Source organism: Rhinolophus sinicus, chromosome 18 (genome assembly GCF_057876585.1).
Source record: "Rhinolophus sinicus isolate RSI-liver-muscle chromosome 18, RSI-T2T, whole genome shotgun sequence".
NCBI classification, from domain to species: domain Eukaryota; kingdom Metazoa; phylum Chordata; class Mammalia; order Chiroptera; family Rhinolophidae; genus Rhinolophus; species Rhinolophus sinicus.
The window spans coordinates 95,768,122-95,784,519 of NC_142518.1; the positions used below are offsets into that span (position 1 = coordinate 95,768,122).

General features: G+C 43.0%; 1 protein-coding gene across 1 annotated transcript in view; it reads right to left on the minus strand.

Annotated features, from left to right (window-relative positions):
• The window catches only part of GPC3 (glypican 3), a 473,825-nt gene extending 462,968 nt beyond the window's left edge, over positions 1-10,857 (minus strand). Inside the window, exon 1 of the mRNA XM_019717458.3 lies at positions 10,536-10,857. Within this exon, the coding sequence (XP_019573017.1) occupies positions 10,536-10,710 (175 nt within the window). The 5' untranslated portion in view covers positions 10,711-10,857. The remainder of the gene's footprint in view (positions 1-10,535) is intronic.
• Between the last annotated feature and the right edge of the window lie 5,541 nt (positions 10,858-16,398).

A 16,398-nucleotide genomic window follows, 5' to 3' on the forward strand; every position in this document is an offset into this window, starting at 1 on the left:
ACAGACAATTATACAACCCTCTCCCCTTGCCAACCAAAAATACATTATATCTCCATAGACACTCAAGAAAAGATCAGCCCAATTACACAAGTATTCCTAGTATTTGCTTGGAACCACATGTTTCAGAGACTAGCCAGCAGGGCCCAGTCTGAAGTGGAATAGAGACAAGAACTCCAAAAGCTACAAACTGTTACTGCTTTCATTTGCCAGAGTGGGCGAGTGCTGGGGGGCGGGGGGGGGGAACCAAAGGGACCTCCATGTTGCAACCAGGCAGGTTGGTGGAACTCAGAACTTGCAGACACTTTATGAGTGGCTGCATTGTTTGTATGTAAGATATGTGAAAGCAAGGCTTTCATGACACAAATGTAAGTATGATTGTGAAAGACCACCCACTGCTAAGAGTAACAACAACTTTCAAACAGTTTAAATAACACACATAATTATTAATTATTGCTATCAAAAATCATAGAAATCCCTTTATTCTAATGTATTTTTCTACATAGAAATCTATCTTTCTGTCTCTCTCTCTCTCACTGTGTGTGTGTGTGTGTGTGTGTGTGTGTGTGTGTGTGTTTGGTGGTACATTATCTTATTTGCAAAGTCTTGGACCATGACAACATATACTCATACTTTCTCTTAATCAAGAGAGCTCTTGAAGTCTTTGGCAGTTTTTAAAAAAATTACCAGATGTTGGCAAAATACATCTTAAGACATGTCATATGCAAAACCCTGGAAAATATCATCCACACCCATGACTTCCAACTTGAGCCTATATACTGATGAGTCCCAATTATGCTTCTCCTGAACTCCAGAAGAATATATATATATATATATATACACTCTTTCCCAGTGATCTCATCTATTCCCTGAGTTTCAATTACCATCTATATGCCGATAATGTCCATGCATGTATCTATAGCCCTGATTGCTCTCTCTTCCATGATCTAAAACACAGCTTCAACCACCTAGCAGACATTTCTGCTTCAATGATCAAAGGACCCCTCCAACTCAACCAGCTCAAAACTAAATTCGCTATTTCATCCCTTAAAAATATGTTCTTCCTATGTTTCATTCATCCACTCAACAAATATACACTGAGCACCTATTATGTGCCAGTCCTACCACCCAGAAAAACTAGTTCTATACTCTCCCTTCTGTCCTCATATCCAGTCACCAAGTCATGTCTACTCTACTGTCTCTATTCTCTCAACTTTATCTTTTGTTCCATGTACAGCCCACCTTTTCACCTGCATTATTAAAACCCCCTGCTACCACTCACTCTCCAGTCATGCTCTATACTGAGTGACATTTTCTCTTCTTTAAATGTTTTCACGGATCCTCATCATCCTTGGATATAGCCCAAGGAAACTCCTCAGAATTTCCCACTTACTTCTCAGTTCATCTTTCCTCCATTTTCCCCACATCTGTCCTCCAACCAATCCAAATTTTCCAGTCCAACAAATATATCATTTTATCTCTTAACTCTGTACCTTTGCACATACCTTACACAACAGCCCCCTTAAGCAACGAGGCACCACTCCTCAATAGGTCAACAGTCCCCAGACCCCACAGGGTGTCCAGCTTTATGGCAGCTATCATCCTGCTGCCCTGACATCCATAGTGTTCCTTATCTGGCTCCCTCCCTAGGCAGTGATTTTATCTTATTCATTAGCTCCTAGTGCAGTACCTGGCATAGAATCAGTGCTCAATAAATGTTGGTTGAAGTAAAAAAAATGAATGAAAAACTTTTAAATATTTATGCGGAGGTAGCATACAAAGTTCATTATTAGTAGGTTTCTTTTCTGAGAATTCCGATCTATTTTCCGAAACAGTTAAATGTGGTACCCAATACAATCAGACCATGAAACCTAACCTGGAAACTGCCTCTTGGATCACATTCTCATTTCTACAGAGCTCAATGTGCAATGCAGCCAATGCTACAAGTAATTCTCCATAGTGAGCCAAATTCACAGTACGGGTTGACCATCACAACTTTGACGAGGACCATATCTCTGTACTTAGGGAAATGATGGAACTTGATAAATGAGCAGTAGCTCTATGATATTAATGACAATTAGCTCTGCAACATTTGGGGCCAATCCAACTGAAAATGGTTTACTTGAGCTCTGAAAAGCTGTAACCCCGAGCTTTTCCCAGTGCAAGATAAGCTTATTCTCTAGATTATGAAGGGTATACAGATGTGGGGATATCGCATGTGTGTATGCATGAGTGTACAAATGTGTGTGTGTGTGTGTTACAACCAAGCAGGTCGGAACTCAGAAACTGCAGACACTTTATGAGTAGCTACATTGTTTGTACCTAAGATATATGAAAGTAAGGCTTTCAGGACACAAACGTAAGGTATGATTGTTAAAGACCACCCACTGCTTAAAGTAACAATTAACAACTTTCAAACTGTTTAAATAGCACATAATTATTAATTGTTGCTATCAAAATAATAGAAATATTTATACATATATAATCTATGACTATAAATATATAAAACGCATCCAAACACCACATTTAGATAAAGCTGTAGCTAAAAATCTCTACTTGTCATTTCCTCCCCAAACTTCAGTTTTTAAAAAAGTCCAACAAGGCTCCCAGGGTCACACAGAATAGAGAAAAATAAGCTTCCACTCTACCACGCCTTCCTCAGTCTCTGCTGCGGATCAACTTAGACAATGATGCATTCAGAGAATCAGTTATTCTCCAGGTAAATGCCATCCTAGGATCTCATTCGACAGTGATCAAGTCCTCTAGACTATGTCTTTACGTGTTTATTCTTACATTCATTCCAAACTTCATTAATCATTCTGTATAAGGCACTCTACTCACCACTCTAGAGGATATCGTGATGAATCAAACATGGCTCCTGCATTTAACAAGCATAGGGTCTGATAGAGGCTATGAGTAAACTACGTACTTCAAAAAACATGGATATTAAGTAAGAAGCACAGATGAAGTATTTCTGGGAACCAGATACAATTGGGTCATATCTTTGTATCACCTCGGCACAAATTTCCATATTCAAATATTTTCCAATCCTTGAAGTCTATTATGTGCCAGTTAACTTTCTGAAATATACCAGAGTGAAGTCTTTTAATCTCCTTCCTATATCTGTCACTCTCTTTCTCTCTTCACCAGGTTTACCTCAGCTTCAATCATCCAAACCAAAATTTGACAAAGAACAATGGAGGATCCCAGGATTTGATGATCCATACTGTAAGTACCTGTATGCACAGTTTGGGAGAGGGGGAGCAGAACTATAAGGAGGAAACTATGCAAATAGAATTGTGATATTATTTTCAAATGAACATCATCCCTTTCTTTTTTACCCTCTTTCCTACTTGGGCATCTATCTGAAAAACATTCCAATGGGTCATCCCTAGCCCACCAATTGAGTTTTCTCAGCTGACTTTAAAAGTTTGCCCTAATGCATACAGAAATTAAGAGAACTCTCATGAGGCCCTTTATCCTACTCCAATAAAATTTCCATGGCTGAAAATCCACTTTGGATTATGTCCTTTTAAATGTACACTTAGGAAACTTGAAGTTATAGGTAAGAAACACCAAACACTGAGGAAAAACTTACATACATTCAGTGTATGTTTCTGTAACTGACACCAAGTGGCATTATTTTCATAAACCTAAATACCACAGATCTATAAAGTGAAGATAAATATATGCATTTATGTATATGTGGATATATTTAATTTATCTTTAAACTAATTAGAGTAGCCTTGTAAACAAGCACATAACACTTACCTCTGGTAAGATATGGCTAGTCTACTTTTTCTAGGGAGTTACAGTGCAGCCAATGAACTAAACTGAAGTCCTTTATCACTTACTTATATACAACTGGATTTTTGACCTCAAAAAGTAGTTACTTTTTTAGAAACATTAGGATGTTAAGTAAAAAATGAATCAACTACTTAAATATTGGTTTTATGGAAATTTTACATTCATAATGCATTTCTAATTCCATTTATTCATTTAGTCTACAAATATTTGTTGAGTACCTATTATTTGTACCATGCACCATGTGCTAGGCACTGGGGATACAAAGATATGATACAGCCCTTAAACTCGAGATCACAGTCCAATAGGGAGAGATAATTATGTACATGTATCCTAAATATGCCATAATCAGGATTTCTAATTTTCCAGTAATAAACTTATTTTTAAAACGCAGACTCAAAAAGGCCAAATAAAATTCTACTCTAAAAGTTTGCCTTATTCTGGATGTATAAGAAATAAATACACGTTTCGTTGTGGAAATTTTGAAAAATAAAGAATATTCTCAAAATCATCTTTCAACTTTCAGGTGGATGGAAGGAATACAATGGATGGAGGTTCCATTTATAATGGTTCTGACATCCCTGTCCCTTCTTATTTCCACTTTCACTTGTATTTTATCTCACTTCCTATCAATTATTTATCAATATAAGCCTATTAAATATACTTCAAAGAGTTTAGTAGATTTACTAATCTAGAATATAAATACAATTTCAGCTACTAGAAATAATTAACTGTTTGGAACACTAGCAATGCATTTTGGTCCTAACATTGACTCCTTTTTACTCATAGGAAAAAATACAAGCTGTCAAACAAGGCTTTATCCAGCTACACACAAAGAGAGGCAAAAGTGAAAATATGCCTTCCTTGTTAATCAGTCTGGATTCATTTTTGTTTAAAAATGGCAAACAAGTATTTCTAATAATTAGCACTTGGATAATTGATCTTAATTGGCTTACTTTGAAGAACAGAACTAAATCTTTACTTTGTGTATTCAACAAGGCATTCAAGTAAGACTATACTGTTCCAGTGAGCATTTTCCCCTCACACACAGCATTTCAAAACATGCATTTTCTCTGCTGATATGCCCATCTTCACCTTGCTTTCTGAATCACATTCTCCCTGTCATTATATCTCAAAAGGTAAATTCCCATTACTTTATGCTGTCTCTAAAGCCAATCAGGGGCCCATGACTTGGATTCAATTTTCTGATGCCCATTTCATAATGGAGTGCTGGGGATCTTATTTCAAGCCTGACAATTTGCTAAATATGAGCAGATGATTGGGGGAAGGTTCTGCCCACACTTTCCATTAGACCCTAGATTACCAAAAACATCAAACCCAATTACAAGTTTGGCTAGGCCTGAATAGATGTTGGCTCCTGGTATGGTTTCTTGAATTGAGCCTGTGCACAAATTCTGATCCCAGGTTACAGAAACCTGTGAGGTACTTCAACAGGCCCGTGCATGTGTTATAGCTCAACTCCCAAATATGGTAATGTCAACTTTAGCAAGAAAGGTCTAGCTGACATTAAATCAAAGAGAGTTTGATTTAAGAGATGTCTTACAATTTATGTGGTATAACAATTGTTGCCCTTTAATGATACTAATACAGTCATAACAGTTGTTGCTAATTTCAATTTGTTCTTTGGGTACTCAACATTAATAAGCCCTGCCTGATGGTAAGAGTTGCCAGCTAACAGAAGTAAGCCTGAATCAGTCTCCAGTCAAAATAGACGTTGCCTGAAAAATTTGTCCACATACTCTAATAATATGCCATAAAAATTCGGACTTAGGTTTTTAAAATAAGGTGACATATAGTTTAAGAAAGTATTTAAGAGTTCATAGAGGATACAGAATGATCTAGAAATTCTATCATCAATTATTTACTAAATGTTCCTGGTACTCTCAGCATTGTGCTCAACACTGCGTCAAATGCAGTGGTTTCCCTTTAAGAAGCTTATAATCTAAAACATACAAACAACCATATGCAGAAAAAAGCTAGAGATCAGAGTAAAAGGAAGCATTCACAAAAATGTACAAATTCAGCATGCCAGAACTTTTCAGTTGAGCAATATGATCCCCAGTGAAATTCTTTCCAAATGATGTATCGTGTGCACAAGTTACAAGTGATTATCTTCAATTTTCTTAGAAATGAGTAATAAGATACCCCTTAAGACCCATGTTTTTATATATTCATCTAACACTAAAGTTGGTGTGGTCATTGATAGCTGCCATTTAAGGAGAAAACGTATTTTCTGTCTTGTCTCATAGCAGACAAATCCAGGCCTCTTTTTTCCCAGGTTGGTAATAAGCAGCGTTTCTCTAGGCTACAACAAACAGCAAACATTACAACTCTAAAGATGGAAGTAACAGAATGCTCAAAAATATTGCATCAAAATATTGGATACAACCTACCAGCCCATAAGAAAAAAACCACATTGCAAAACTGACACCATCTGGGGCATCTAGCATCCATTAAAATCTTCTTATGCCTGTATTTCCTAATGCTTACAAACGGAATTTGCTCCAAGAATTAAGAAAACTCTTTTTAAGATGGCGGCTCTATTAAGAGATTTCTCCCTATCTCCCACTTCATCTCTTCAGTTCTTTACCCTTGCCCAGGCTGGCTATTGTGACCATTTCAGCCAATTTCCTGGAGGTATTTTCTAGCCCTTTTCACCCTATTTAATCCTACAACTTTCCTTAGAAGCCTGTTTACTTGTATGCACCCCCACTAGATTGTGAGCGCCTTGACAAAAGGGACTGTGTCTTACTCCTCTCGGAACCCCCAGCACCTAACACAGAGCTTGCCAAGGAGTGGGCAGTCTTAAACTCCATTCAGGCCAAGGTGCTCCACGGATCATCAGCCATCTCCTTCAATCAGACTGAGGCGCCCCTCTAAGCATATCTCAGTACCAATCAGCAGGATTAACGTAATTAATCTATTCAGACCACCTTTGAAAGAATTCTCTAAATTGTTCCAAGTTAACACACAATAATACAAGTTTTTCAGTTTTAACAAATCACCTGCTCACCCAAACGTCTAGTGCAATCTCAGAGGGAAAACTCTCCCAACACCTCACTTCTTATACTCTTGCCTGACACTAGGGCCGCTAACTGCTTGAAACTATTAATAATTAGGGAACCACGGCTGGCAACCCAGATACAGTTGCTACTTCTGACAAAACACACACACACACACACTCACACACACACACCACACACACACACACACATACACACACAAATACCAAAACCTCTCTTTGTTGCAAGAATGCTGCTTTTTATTTTTACGTTGTTTCATCTACTTTGAGAAACTCCAAGTAGATTTTGGCTCTTCAAGGCTGCCTTTTACCCATACGGGCATTTGGCTTTTTGGATTGGTTCTTGCACTTTCCAAGGCCCTCTAAGGCAAGATTCCTCAATCTTTGGGGAGTTGCAACACTACCACAATTTGTTTGATTTTCTCATTCCCATCCCTCCCCTTCCTCCCCCCTCCACAAAAGTGGTGTATGGCATTCATAAAGTGAATTACACTTGATTTTTGTTTAGAGGAGTTTTTTTTCAGATTTCTGTAACATTCCCTTGAGACAATTGGAAACATCATTGTCTGATTACTAGCTCACTTTCCTTGCCTAAAATTGTATCCATTCTTGATTGCGCCTGTGGGTAGGTTAAGCAAAACAAAATAAACATCTAGACTTATGAGCTCATGGGCTTTTTTCTGAATTTTTCTAAATTAAATAAGGGCAAAAGAGCTGCACTGAAAGTCAGTTATATGGATTTTTCTGCCAAATGCTAACTCTGCGTGCCTGGTTTCCATCTGTGGTGCTTTCCAAGTTACAAATCCTTAAAAAGAAAAAAAAAGACTGGGATATGAAAAGATCTATGGATTTGGGGGACATGCTATTTAGAATTGCTATCCTGTGCCTTTGAACACTCTAAAAGAAATGGGAACATGAAATTGTAAGGCCTTAGATCAGCTTTGTGGAAGTCTAGTATAGTCCTTCAGCACTAGCGATTTATTTTTTAGGCTACTGATTTCAAATGCCATTTAGTCTCATCCATATTAGCATAAGAAATGTACCTTATCCACTCTAACCCAATTCTGCTAATGGCCCAAGTTAGCAGTCAATCCCAAATGCTCCCCCTAAGTGAGACAGGACATTCTTGAGGATTTCTCTTTCCTGTGACCAAATCTCATTTTATCTGGGACAAAGAAAGCTTTAATGCAGTTAATACAGTGGAGTGGAGAAACTGAACATAGCTTAAAAAATAGATGGAAAAAAATGTTAAGAGGTCATCATGATTCGTAACTATCAAATAATTTGCAGCTCTCTTTCAATTTCCAACCACTGAATGACAGCAGCAAATTACACATTTATTCACTTTGAAATTATGCACTTGCCATTGTATTTAGTCTGCCATTATTGTCTCTTCTCTGAAATACTGATGAGCCCTTTCCACATTGTGGACATTAGGATTTTCACCATGTTTTCCATGTCTGCAGTGGCCATATTTGCCCAACTAAAATTCAGGACACATGGTCTCAAGCCAGGACAGAGCACTGGAAATATGCACTGCCCCAGTAAATCCAGGATATATGGTAGCTGTATGGGTATCACCATATTTGAAGTTTGGCTTCGCTCCAGGGCAAGTCAGAACAGTGCCTGCCATGTAGAAGGTGCTCAACACTGCATATGTTTGTTAAATAGAAAAGAAGTAGAGAATGTTGGGTTTATATGGTAAAGACCCTTGGAAAGTGATTTTTTCCTATGGACTTTGGGAAATACTAGTGGAAAATGATAAATTTCCATTACCAGTCCCTGTTCTCTATAGTATGGCCGTCCTTAAGCCTGGAGTAAGGAAGCTGGGAAGGAGGGAGCGCAGGCCAAATCTCATACACACAGTGTGTGGGCCCTCCCAATACTTTTATACAGATGCTGCAAAGAGGCAGGCAGCCAGAGAGCTGGGGGAGGGGGAGAGAGGAGGAGCATGGGCAGGAGTGTGTGTAGAAGGGGTTGCTTAATCAGTATCTGCATTCCCTCTGGCCTTTTTCTTCTTTTAAGCACAACCTTTACTCCCTTGTTTCAAATCAGCCAAAAGTGGCCCCAACCCCAACCCTGGACCCATTCATCTTGTGGGGGCTCCTCCTGCGAAGACCAATTTTTACATTATCAACAAAAGCATGTTCTCTGGCTTGAGCAATCTAATTACCATGGCACTTCGAGGGGGAGAGAGATTCGCCTGTTGTTTCAGCTCTGTGGAACTGATTCATAGGTTGCCCCTTACAGCTCCTGCACACGCCCACGTGGTATGTTATTAACACTTAACAGTGGAAGAGGTAGTTCTACCCTTCCTTAGAGGGAAGTCCTGCAAAGCAATATTTAAAATATGTGCAAATGCATTTCACTCAACAAAAAGGGTGACCAATTACCTTTGCAACTAAACAGCAGGCTTGCTCTGCTCTTTTTATCCACCTAAAGAAAAGGCTGAGGGCGCGCTGGCTGCCTAGGTAACCTCCCGCTAGTGAACGCTCGCTGGCAGCGCCCACAGGGCGCGCATAGCATTCACAACTTGGTCCAAACATCAGGCCCGCCTTCCTGACTTGTTGAAAGCCAAGTTTGGGCGAGGGCTGTTCCCGGAGCCCTTGGAAGCGCGGGACATGCATGGGTCGGGAAGAGACGGAGAGACCCTGGAGGCCACAAATGTCTTATGGTTTGTGAATTCAACCGGCCCTTTCTTCAGAGCGCACCTCTGATAAATTAACCTGTTTGAAACTGACTCATCTGGCCCGTATCGTCAATGTAGCAACTTGTCCTGATGGGATTCTGTGGCAGGCTTTTAGGAGTCCAACCGCGGGACAGTCAATCACACAAGGCCATTAATATTCATCTGTTGACAGCGGCAGCCCTCAGCTAAGGTTAAAATATGCCCTTACAACACGATCTGATAGTGCAGAACAAAAGGCAGGCGTTTAGAAACTTTCCTCCACCTAAAATCATCTCCCTTTCAGGGTCCAGCCTGTCAAAAAGGCAGATGAATTTGAGAGGGGGAGGAGTTATATCATCTTTGGGCTCCTGCGCCCTGGGCCAGCAGCACCGTTTTTGATGTGATTTTGCTAACCTAGCGAAGGGTGGCTGTTTTGAAGAAGACTCAGTCCTCCTCATTTGGGGGACCCTCCTCCTCAAAAGTTTCCCTCTGTGTGTCTTTACCTGCCACTGCGGATTCGGAGATCTGTCCTCAACTTTGCCTGCACTTGGGCCCGCGAGCTCGGGAACCCAGGCTGCAGGAACGAGAGTGTGGGGGCAGGTTTGGGAAAGAATGGTGGAGCCGCGGTCCCGCTAAGGCTGAAATTCCAGCACGTACGTGCGAGCGAGGGTGGCAAATTCCCAAAGCACCAGCTCGGATGTGGGGCGCCACTTCGCCGAGGCCTGGGGAGCAAGCTCCCACCTTCCCGCCCTCCCCCCAAAATGGGAGCTCCGGAGCAGGCCATCCCCGCGGATCTTCCCACTCGCACCTTCCGGGACAGCAGAGCGAGCCCGGGGGACACATGCCCTCCTCCCTTCCCTCAGGAGACCTGGTCGGCCCCGGGCACAGCAACCACTCCCAGGTGCCCAGAGGCAGGGCGCAAGACCCCCGCGGCCCGGCGGAGCTAGAGTGCTCGGGGTACCGCACCACGCGCCCCTGGGCTCTCCGCTGGGCGCGGGGAACGCGCGAGGGACTCCTCCTCACCTGGCACGGGGGTTTCAGGCACCCACTTGAGTCCCGGCTGAAGTCTCTGGAAAAAGGAGCGGACCTGGTGACAGGTGGCGTCCGGCGGCGGCGGCGGGGGCTGCGCCTGTCCCGGGCAGTCCAAGCTGAGCAGCATCGCCAGCACCAAGCACGCGGTGCGCACGGTCCCTGCCATCCTGCTGGGCGGGGAGCGAGGGGAGCGCGGGAGAGTGGCGGCGGGGACGAGAGCAGTCCCAGGACGCGGCAAGCCTGGCAAGATGTGGCCGGAAGAGGAGCAGGAGACGTGCCGCGCTACCCTGCAGCTGCAAAAGTTTCCTCGCAGCTACCTGGGCGCGGGGCGAGGGCGGGAACCCTTGGCGGCGCAGGCGGGGCGGGGCCGGCTGGGGCGGGGCGGGGCGAGGAGGGACCGGGCGGGGCGGGGCGAGGCCAGGCCAACTACACGGCCAGGGGGCAGCGGTGAGCCTGCGGGTGCGGGGCGCGGGGCTGCGGGGACAGCTGGGGCACTACGGCGTGGGGACCGACGGGGAGTCGCGAGAGGAGGACGCGGAGCGCGTGCGATAGCTTCTGGCAGCACAGCCCCGCTGCCCGCTCGCCGTCGCTCTACACAGGGCGCTCTGGCACAACTACTGCAGAGGGGCTGCAGGCTCGGGCGCTCTGATTGGCTTCCCAGCAGCCGTCCCCTCTGACTGGCTCTGGGAGAAGTTCCCCAGCCTCACTCCTCCTTCCCGCCGCTCATTGGCCTACAGCCGGGAGGGCTTTTCCCTTTAAGATTTGTGCAATCTCTCCATCCTTGCATGGGATTGCGTGGGGGTCGCTGGCTTAAGTCCCCCTCTCTGCTTCGCCACAGGTCTCCTCCTAGCCCGGTCCAGCTCGTCTCTGGCCACCAGAGCCAAACAAGGTTTTCCTACTCCGCACAAAATCCACCTCCCCTTCCTGATGTCCGAGGGGCTTCTCTCGAACCGTTTTCCGGTCGCAGCTCCCGCCGCGTCAGCAAATCCGACCCACAAATAGTCACAATCAGGGGCAAATGAGGGTCGCGCGGGGGGGTTCACAGCCTGCCTCATCTTTGACTGTTTTACCTAAAAAGTCTGAAAGCCTGTGGAGCTTACTAGGTTTGATTCAATAAAACCACACAAAGTCGGAGAAAGCACCTGATCCCAAGATGGTAAAAGAATCTGTCTCCTGAAAGATAGCCCCGGGTGAACCTTTATGAAGCAAAGTATAACTGGTGAAGACAAAATAATCTGAGGAGTAAAGCCAGCCTAACTTATTAGAAAATCATTTACACAGCAAATTCATTGAGCCAGAGCAAGCCTGTTTCATAGGAGTAAAAAGCTGTTTGAAAGGTCTCCTACACCCAAATCCACACATCTCCTGCTTAAATTTCACTGTTAGAACTCCAGTTCTCTGAAAAGCAAATACCTATCAGAGGAGGAATGCATTTAGCCATTACCTCTATGTTCAGAAGTAGGGATCTTTAACCCATGTGTTCTTTTATGCAATCCCCACACATACAACCTTAACACACAGTAGGAACTCAGTAAGTATGAGTATAATGAAATGATTTAACACCTCAGTGTGAATTAGTTTATCATCTGATTGTGTTGTTTCTGATCTCGGTGAGGGTAGGTTTTGATAAATAAAGAAAAGGGAGAGCCTCCACATCAGGAATTCTCCAGGAAGCACTAGGCCAGGGGAGAGGAGTTGGTTTACCAGAATTTGTGGGCTGAGAAGAGAAGCTAAGGAAGGGGAAGGTCGCTGAGGAGCTCATTTGTTCATTCATTTGTTCAATAGCAAATATTTGAACTCTTATTATGTACCAGACACTGTGGGACACAAACAGACAATGGGGATACAAAGATTAACCTATGGTACCTGACTTCAAAGAGCTAAAGTCTAATGGGAAAGACAAGCAAACAGAAAAATGTTAACGCAGCATGTGGTAAGTGCTAACATAGAGGCAAATGGAGAGTTCTAAGGGGGTGAGAAGGTGGGTCAGAGAAAGCTTCTCAGAAGGGACGATGCCCTAAATTCAGACTTGAAAGTCCGACAAGAGTTGAGATGAGAAAAGAAGATGGGAGGAAGGGTGCCAAGGGAAAAGAAGCAGTGTGAACAAAGAATGAGAGGAGAAAGGCTGGCATGGCCCAGTGGGGGGGTGGGAGGATTCAGGCTGGAGAGTTAGAAGAGCTAAAGCAGCTGAGGTAAGCGAAGGCCAGAAAATGCAGTCTTGAAGCCTAGCCTGGGGAACCACTAAGGGAAATTTTAAGGAGAGGAGTGACATGATATTTGCCTTATGAAAAGACCTCTCCAGCAACATTGTGGAGAATAGCTAGCTCTGAGAAGAAAGAAGATTGGAAGCCAGTTAAGAGGCTGTGAAAATAATCCAGACAAGAAATGAGAAAGGCCTGTGGCAGAGGAGATTTGGAAGGGGAAAAAACTACCAGCGATATTTAGGAGATAGAATTAAAAGGGCGTAGTGACCTAGTGGATGTGGGGGATGGGAGAAAAGGAGTCAAGGACGGAGGGCTCATTCATTCTTTTTTTCAACAAACATTTGAGTGCCGCCTATGTATCTGGCATTCTTCTTCTACTTCATAATTTTGCCGGGGGCTAGGCCTGCTCTTGCATTGAACATTTGACAAATGACATATCCACTTTAAAAGAAACACCAATTAAGAGTCATAATTTGGCTGGTGAGTTTGATATGTTCCACCTGTGGAGCCCTGTGACCAAAGGGCAGATTGGAAGGCAAGCATTGATTGAATTTCATGACCTCACAGAGGAAGACATGACCTCCCATAAATTCATGATCTTCCAGAGCTCATGCAACTAACTACAAAGGCAACAGTTGTTTTCAACTACTGGGTTTTGAGTACCTTGAAAAGAGGGACTGCGACTTGTTTTTAATATATACTTTTACATCTAATACACTTTGTATGAGCCAGGTCAGTGCTTCTCAAAGTGAAGTTTGTGGATTCCTGGTGGTATGTGGGTCAGTGAAGTTTCTGGATTTTCTTTTAATCAATATTTATTTTAATCTGGATTAGAAAAAATATATATAAGTAGTGCATCTGACCCATGATTTCATTAGGACAAAGCTAAGTAGATAGTGCTGTGATAAATTTATTTCAATAAAAATGCGAGCTGGCTTAAAGAAAAATATTAAACTAGTATTGGGAATATGAAGACATAGCAAGCTTATGGGGTGGTATGTGAATGACTAGGATTTGGGCTAGGTAATAGGCAAACAGGCCCTGAGGTTTTATGAAATATTTCTTTGGCCTTGAAGCTTCTGCTACCCTTCAAAGCTACTCAAAGGCTTTAAGCTGACCTAAGGTAGGAGTCAATAAAACTTGCTAGTCTTAAGGAATGGTTCCATTTTTCTAAGTGCCTCTCAAAGACTTTCTAGACTTCCAGCTCACAAGTGATAACTCTAAGAGTAGAATTTCAGGAGCTGGGAAAAGCACTGAGGAATAGGCTTTTGGTCAAGAAAGTTCACAGGAACACCATGGGCAGCTCTCCACTATGCCTCTCCAATGATGCATAATTTTACTCACAAAAACCCAGTTCCTTTACCTAAGTATAAAATCTGTTACTTTATATGCCATATACTGCCCAGATAGATGACTATGAATTAAGACGGGGTTTTCTTTTTCTCTTTCACAAAAACAACCATCTTACATTTCAAGGCTCCCTCCTTCGGGTTAAGAGTCAGGCCAATGACTCATCCTTACTCTTCAACTAGAAGAGACAAAGAGAAGCAATCAGTCTAGAAGCACAAAAGGATTGAGCTAGTGTGCAGTTTCTACAATTCATGGTTCTGTGCTTTCAGGCCCAGTTGGAAGCATTTAGATAACGCTATTGGGCCACATTTTCCTCTTTGGGCCTCAGAAGAAGGCTACCTAATGCAGCAGGCCCAGAAGAACTTTTCTTCACCTTTCGTTCCTAGTCTCCAGTTTAAAAGAATTCAAGAATTCCCAGCTGTAGCCAGCAGCTATTATCTTGCTGTAGCTGGGAGGAGAGTCTGGTTCCATGGCTCCAAAAGCAGCATAAATCAAGGTTTCTGGGAGAGGGTTAAGAAAGGGTGTTCAACAGCTGCTGCCATGGGAGGGGCTCATACACGGTCATGCGCATGGCCACACACGCACACATGGTTTGTCTTGGGCCCAGTTCCTTTTGCTTCCCCACCCCCCACCCCACCCCCCACCCCTGGCGATGCTCTCCTCTCCCCATCCCCCTCAGGTACCTAGTATCTTCTCCCCTTCACCCCACGCTCAAAACCTGCTTTCAGAGAAGAAACTTTAAAACTCATCCGCTTACAGTGTGTATGTATATGGTTGATAGGGTATAATGGGGCTGCCCACCCAGAGGTACGAATATTTTAACAGGGATCAAAGCTTTAAACCAAAGGAACAGAGCTCTAAAAACTGTGGAATTCCAGGCATTTGCTAGTGGGAAGGGAGTGTTTAAACTGAAGGGCAATGAGGCCTTTTCGGTGCACCTGAAATCACATCATGTAGACTGTTGCTTATATGTTACACTGGTGCTGCTCACAGCCAACACCCCCCTAGCCACACCTCTGCACTCTGTGGCACACAGCCACTTTGTCTCCCCTTCTCTTGCAGTGTATGACTCCTTTGTGGGATGGAGGGGAGGGGAGGCGCCAGGCACACTGATCCCAACTCTCCCAAATGTATAAGCCATGAGCAGAGAATGAATTATGGTCCTTCGGGAAAGAGTGTTCATTCATTCATCCCAGCAGCAGGCCAGTGCAATGTAAATGGTAACTTTGTAAGTTGAAAGACTTAAAGCCATTTTGAAAATTGCATAATAATCCCAGGCAGAATTTGGCTCCATGTGTATGGAAAATTAATAGGCCCGGCTGAGATGCTTGCATTATGAGTTGTGGATGGATAGCCTCTCCTCAGACCAGGGACTGTGCTTTGCCCTCACTAAATCCACAAAATATACTGAGGTTCTTGTAAGTTACAGTCCAAGACTTGAAAAAAAAAACATTGAAATTTTATTTGTGGCATTATGTTGATTACTACAAATTAAAAATTATTTTAGTCTGTCTTCATTTGTACGAGGGATATTGATCTAGATTCCTAACACATTTCTTCATACCCTAGTTCATTGATTTTTTTTTTATTGGGCAGATATACTCTATGTATACCTGACATTTTGTGTCTCTTGCATAGGATATTTGGTTTTCTATAGGAATTTAAGGGGTTTGTAGTTTGGTGATTGAGAGTATGGTAGCTTTAAATCTAAAGGCTGGTGATGCTTGAGGCATGGCTTTATGTGCCACATGGCAATTCACACATACTTAGTTTTGCTTTGAATTATCGTGGACCAAAAAATACAGTGGCTCATGTACTGCAATAAATTTACTTTGATGTGTGGTGTGTAGAACCTATAAGTAATTTTACTAAGTTTTTCCTGGGTCTTTATGCTCTGGAGCCTGGGTCCCCAACAGGTCAACAGTTGATCTCTAACAGTTGATCCCTCAGATTATCAAGGCCCTTACCCATCCCAGGAGCTCCCTGACTTCCCAGCAACATATGGGAGGAAATCAACAGCTACCACCATAGGCAGCAACTCATACTTTCAACCACCTCTCCCATCCAACTTTCCAAGCCCCAACCATGGAACTAAATCTTCGGGAATTTCAAAAGCAGCATCTTATGAGAAAGGGCCACCTCCACCCCCATCCTTAGTTCTAGGGTTAGCATAAAAACTGTCCGATAGAAACTGTGTTCTTTTTCTTTAGTTTAGTTTTCAATTGCAGTTGACATACAATATTATATTAGTCTCAGTTGTACAACATAGTGATTAGACATTTATGTACCTTACAAAGTGA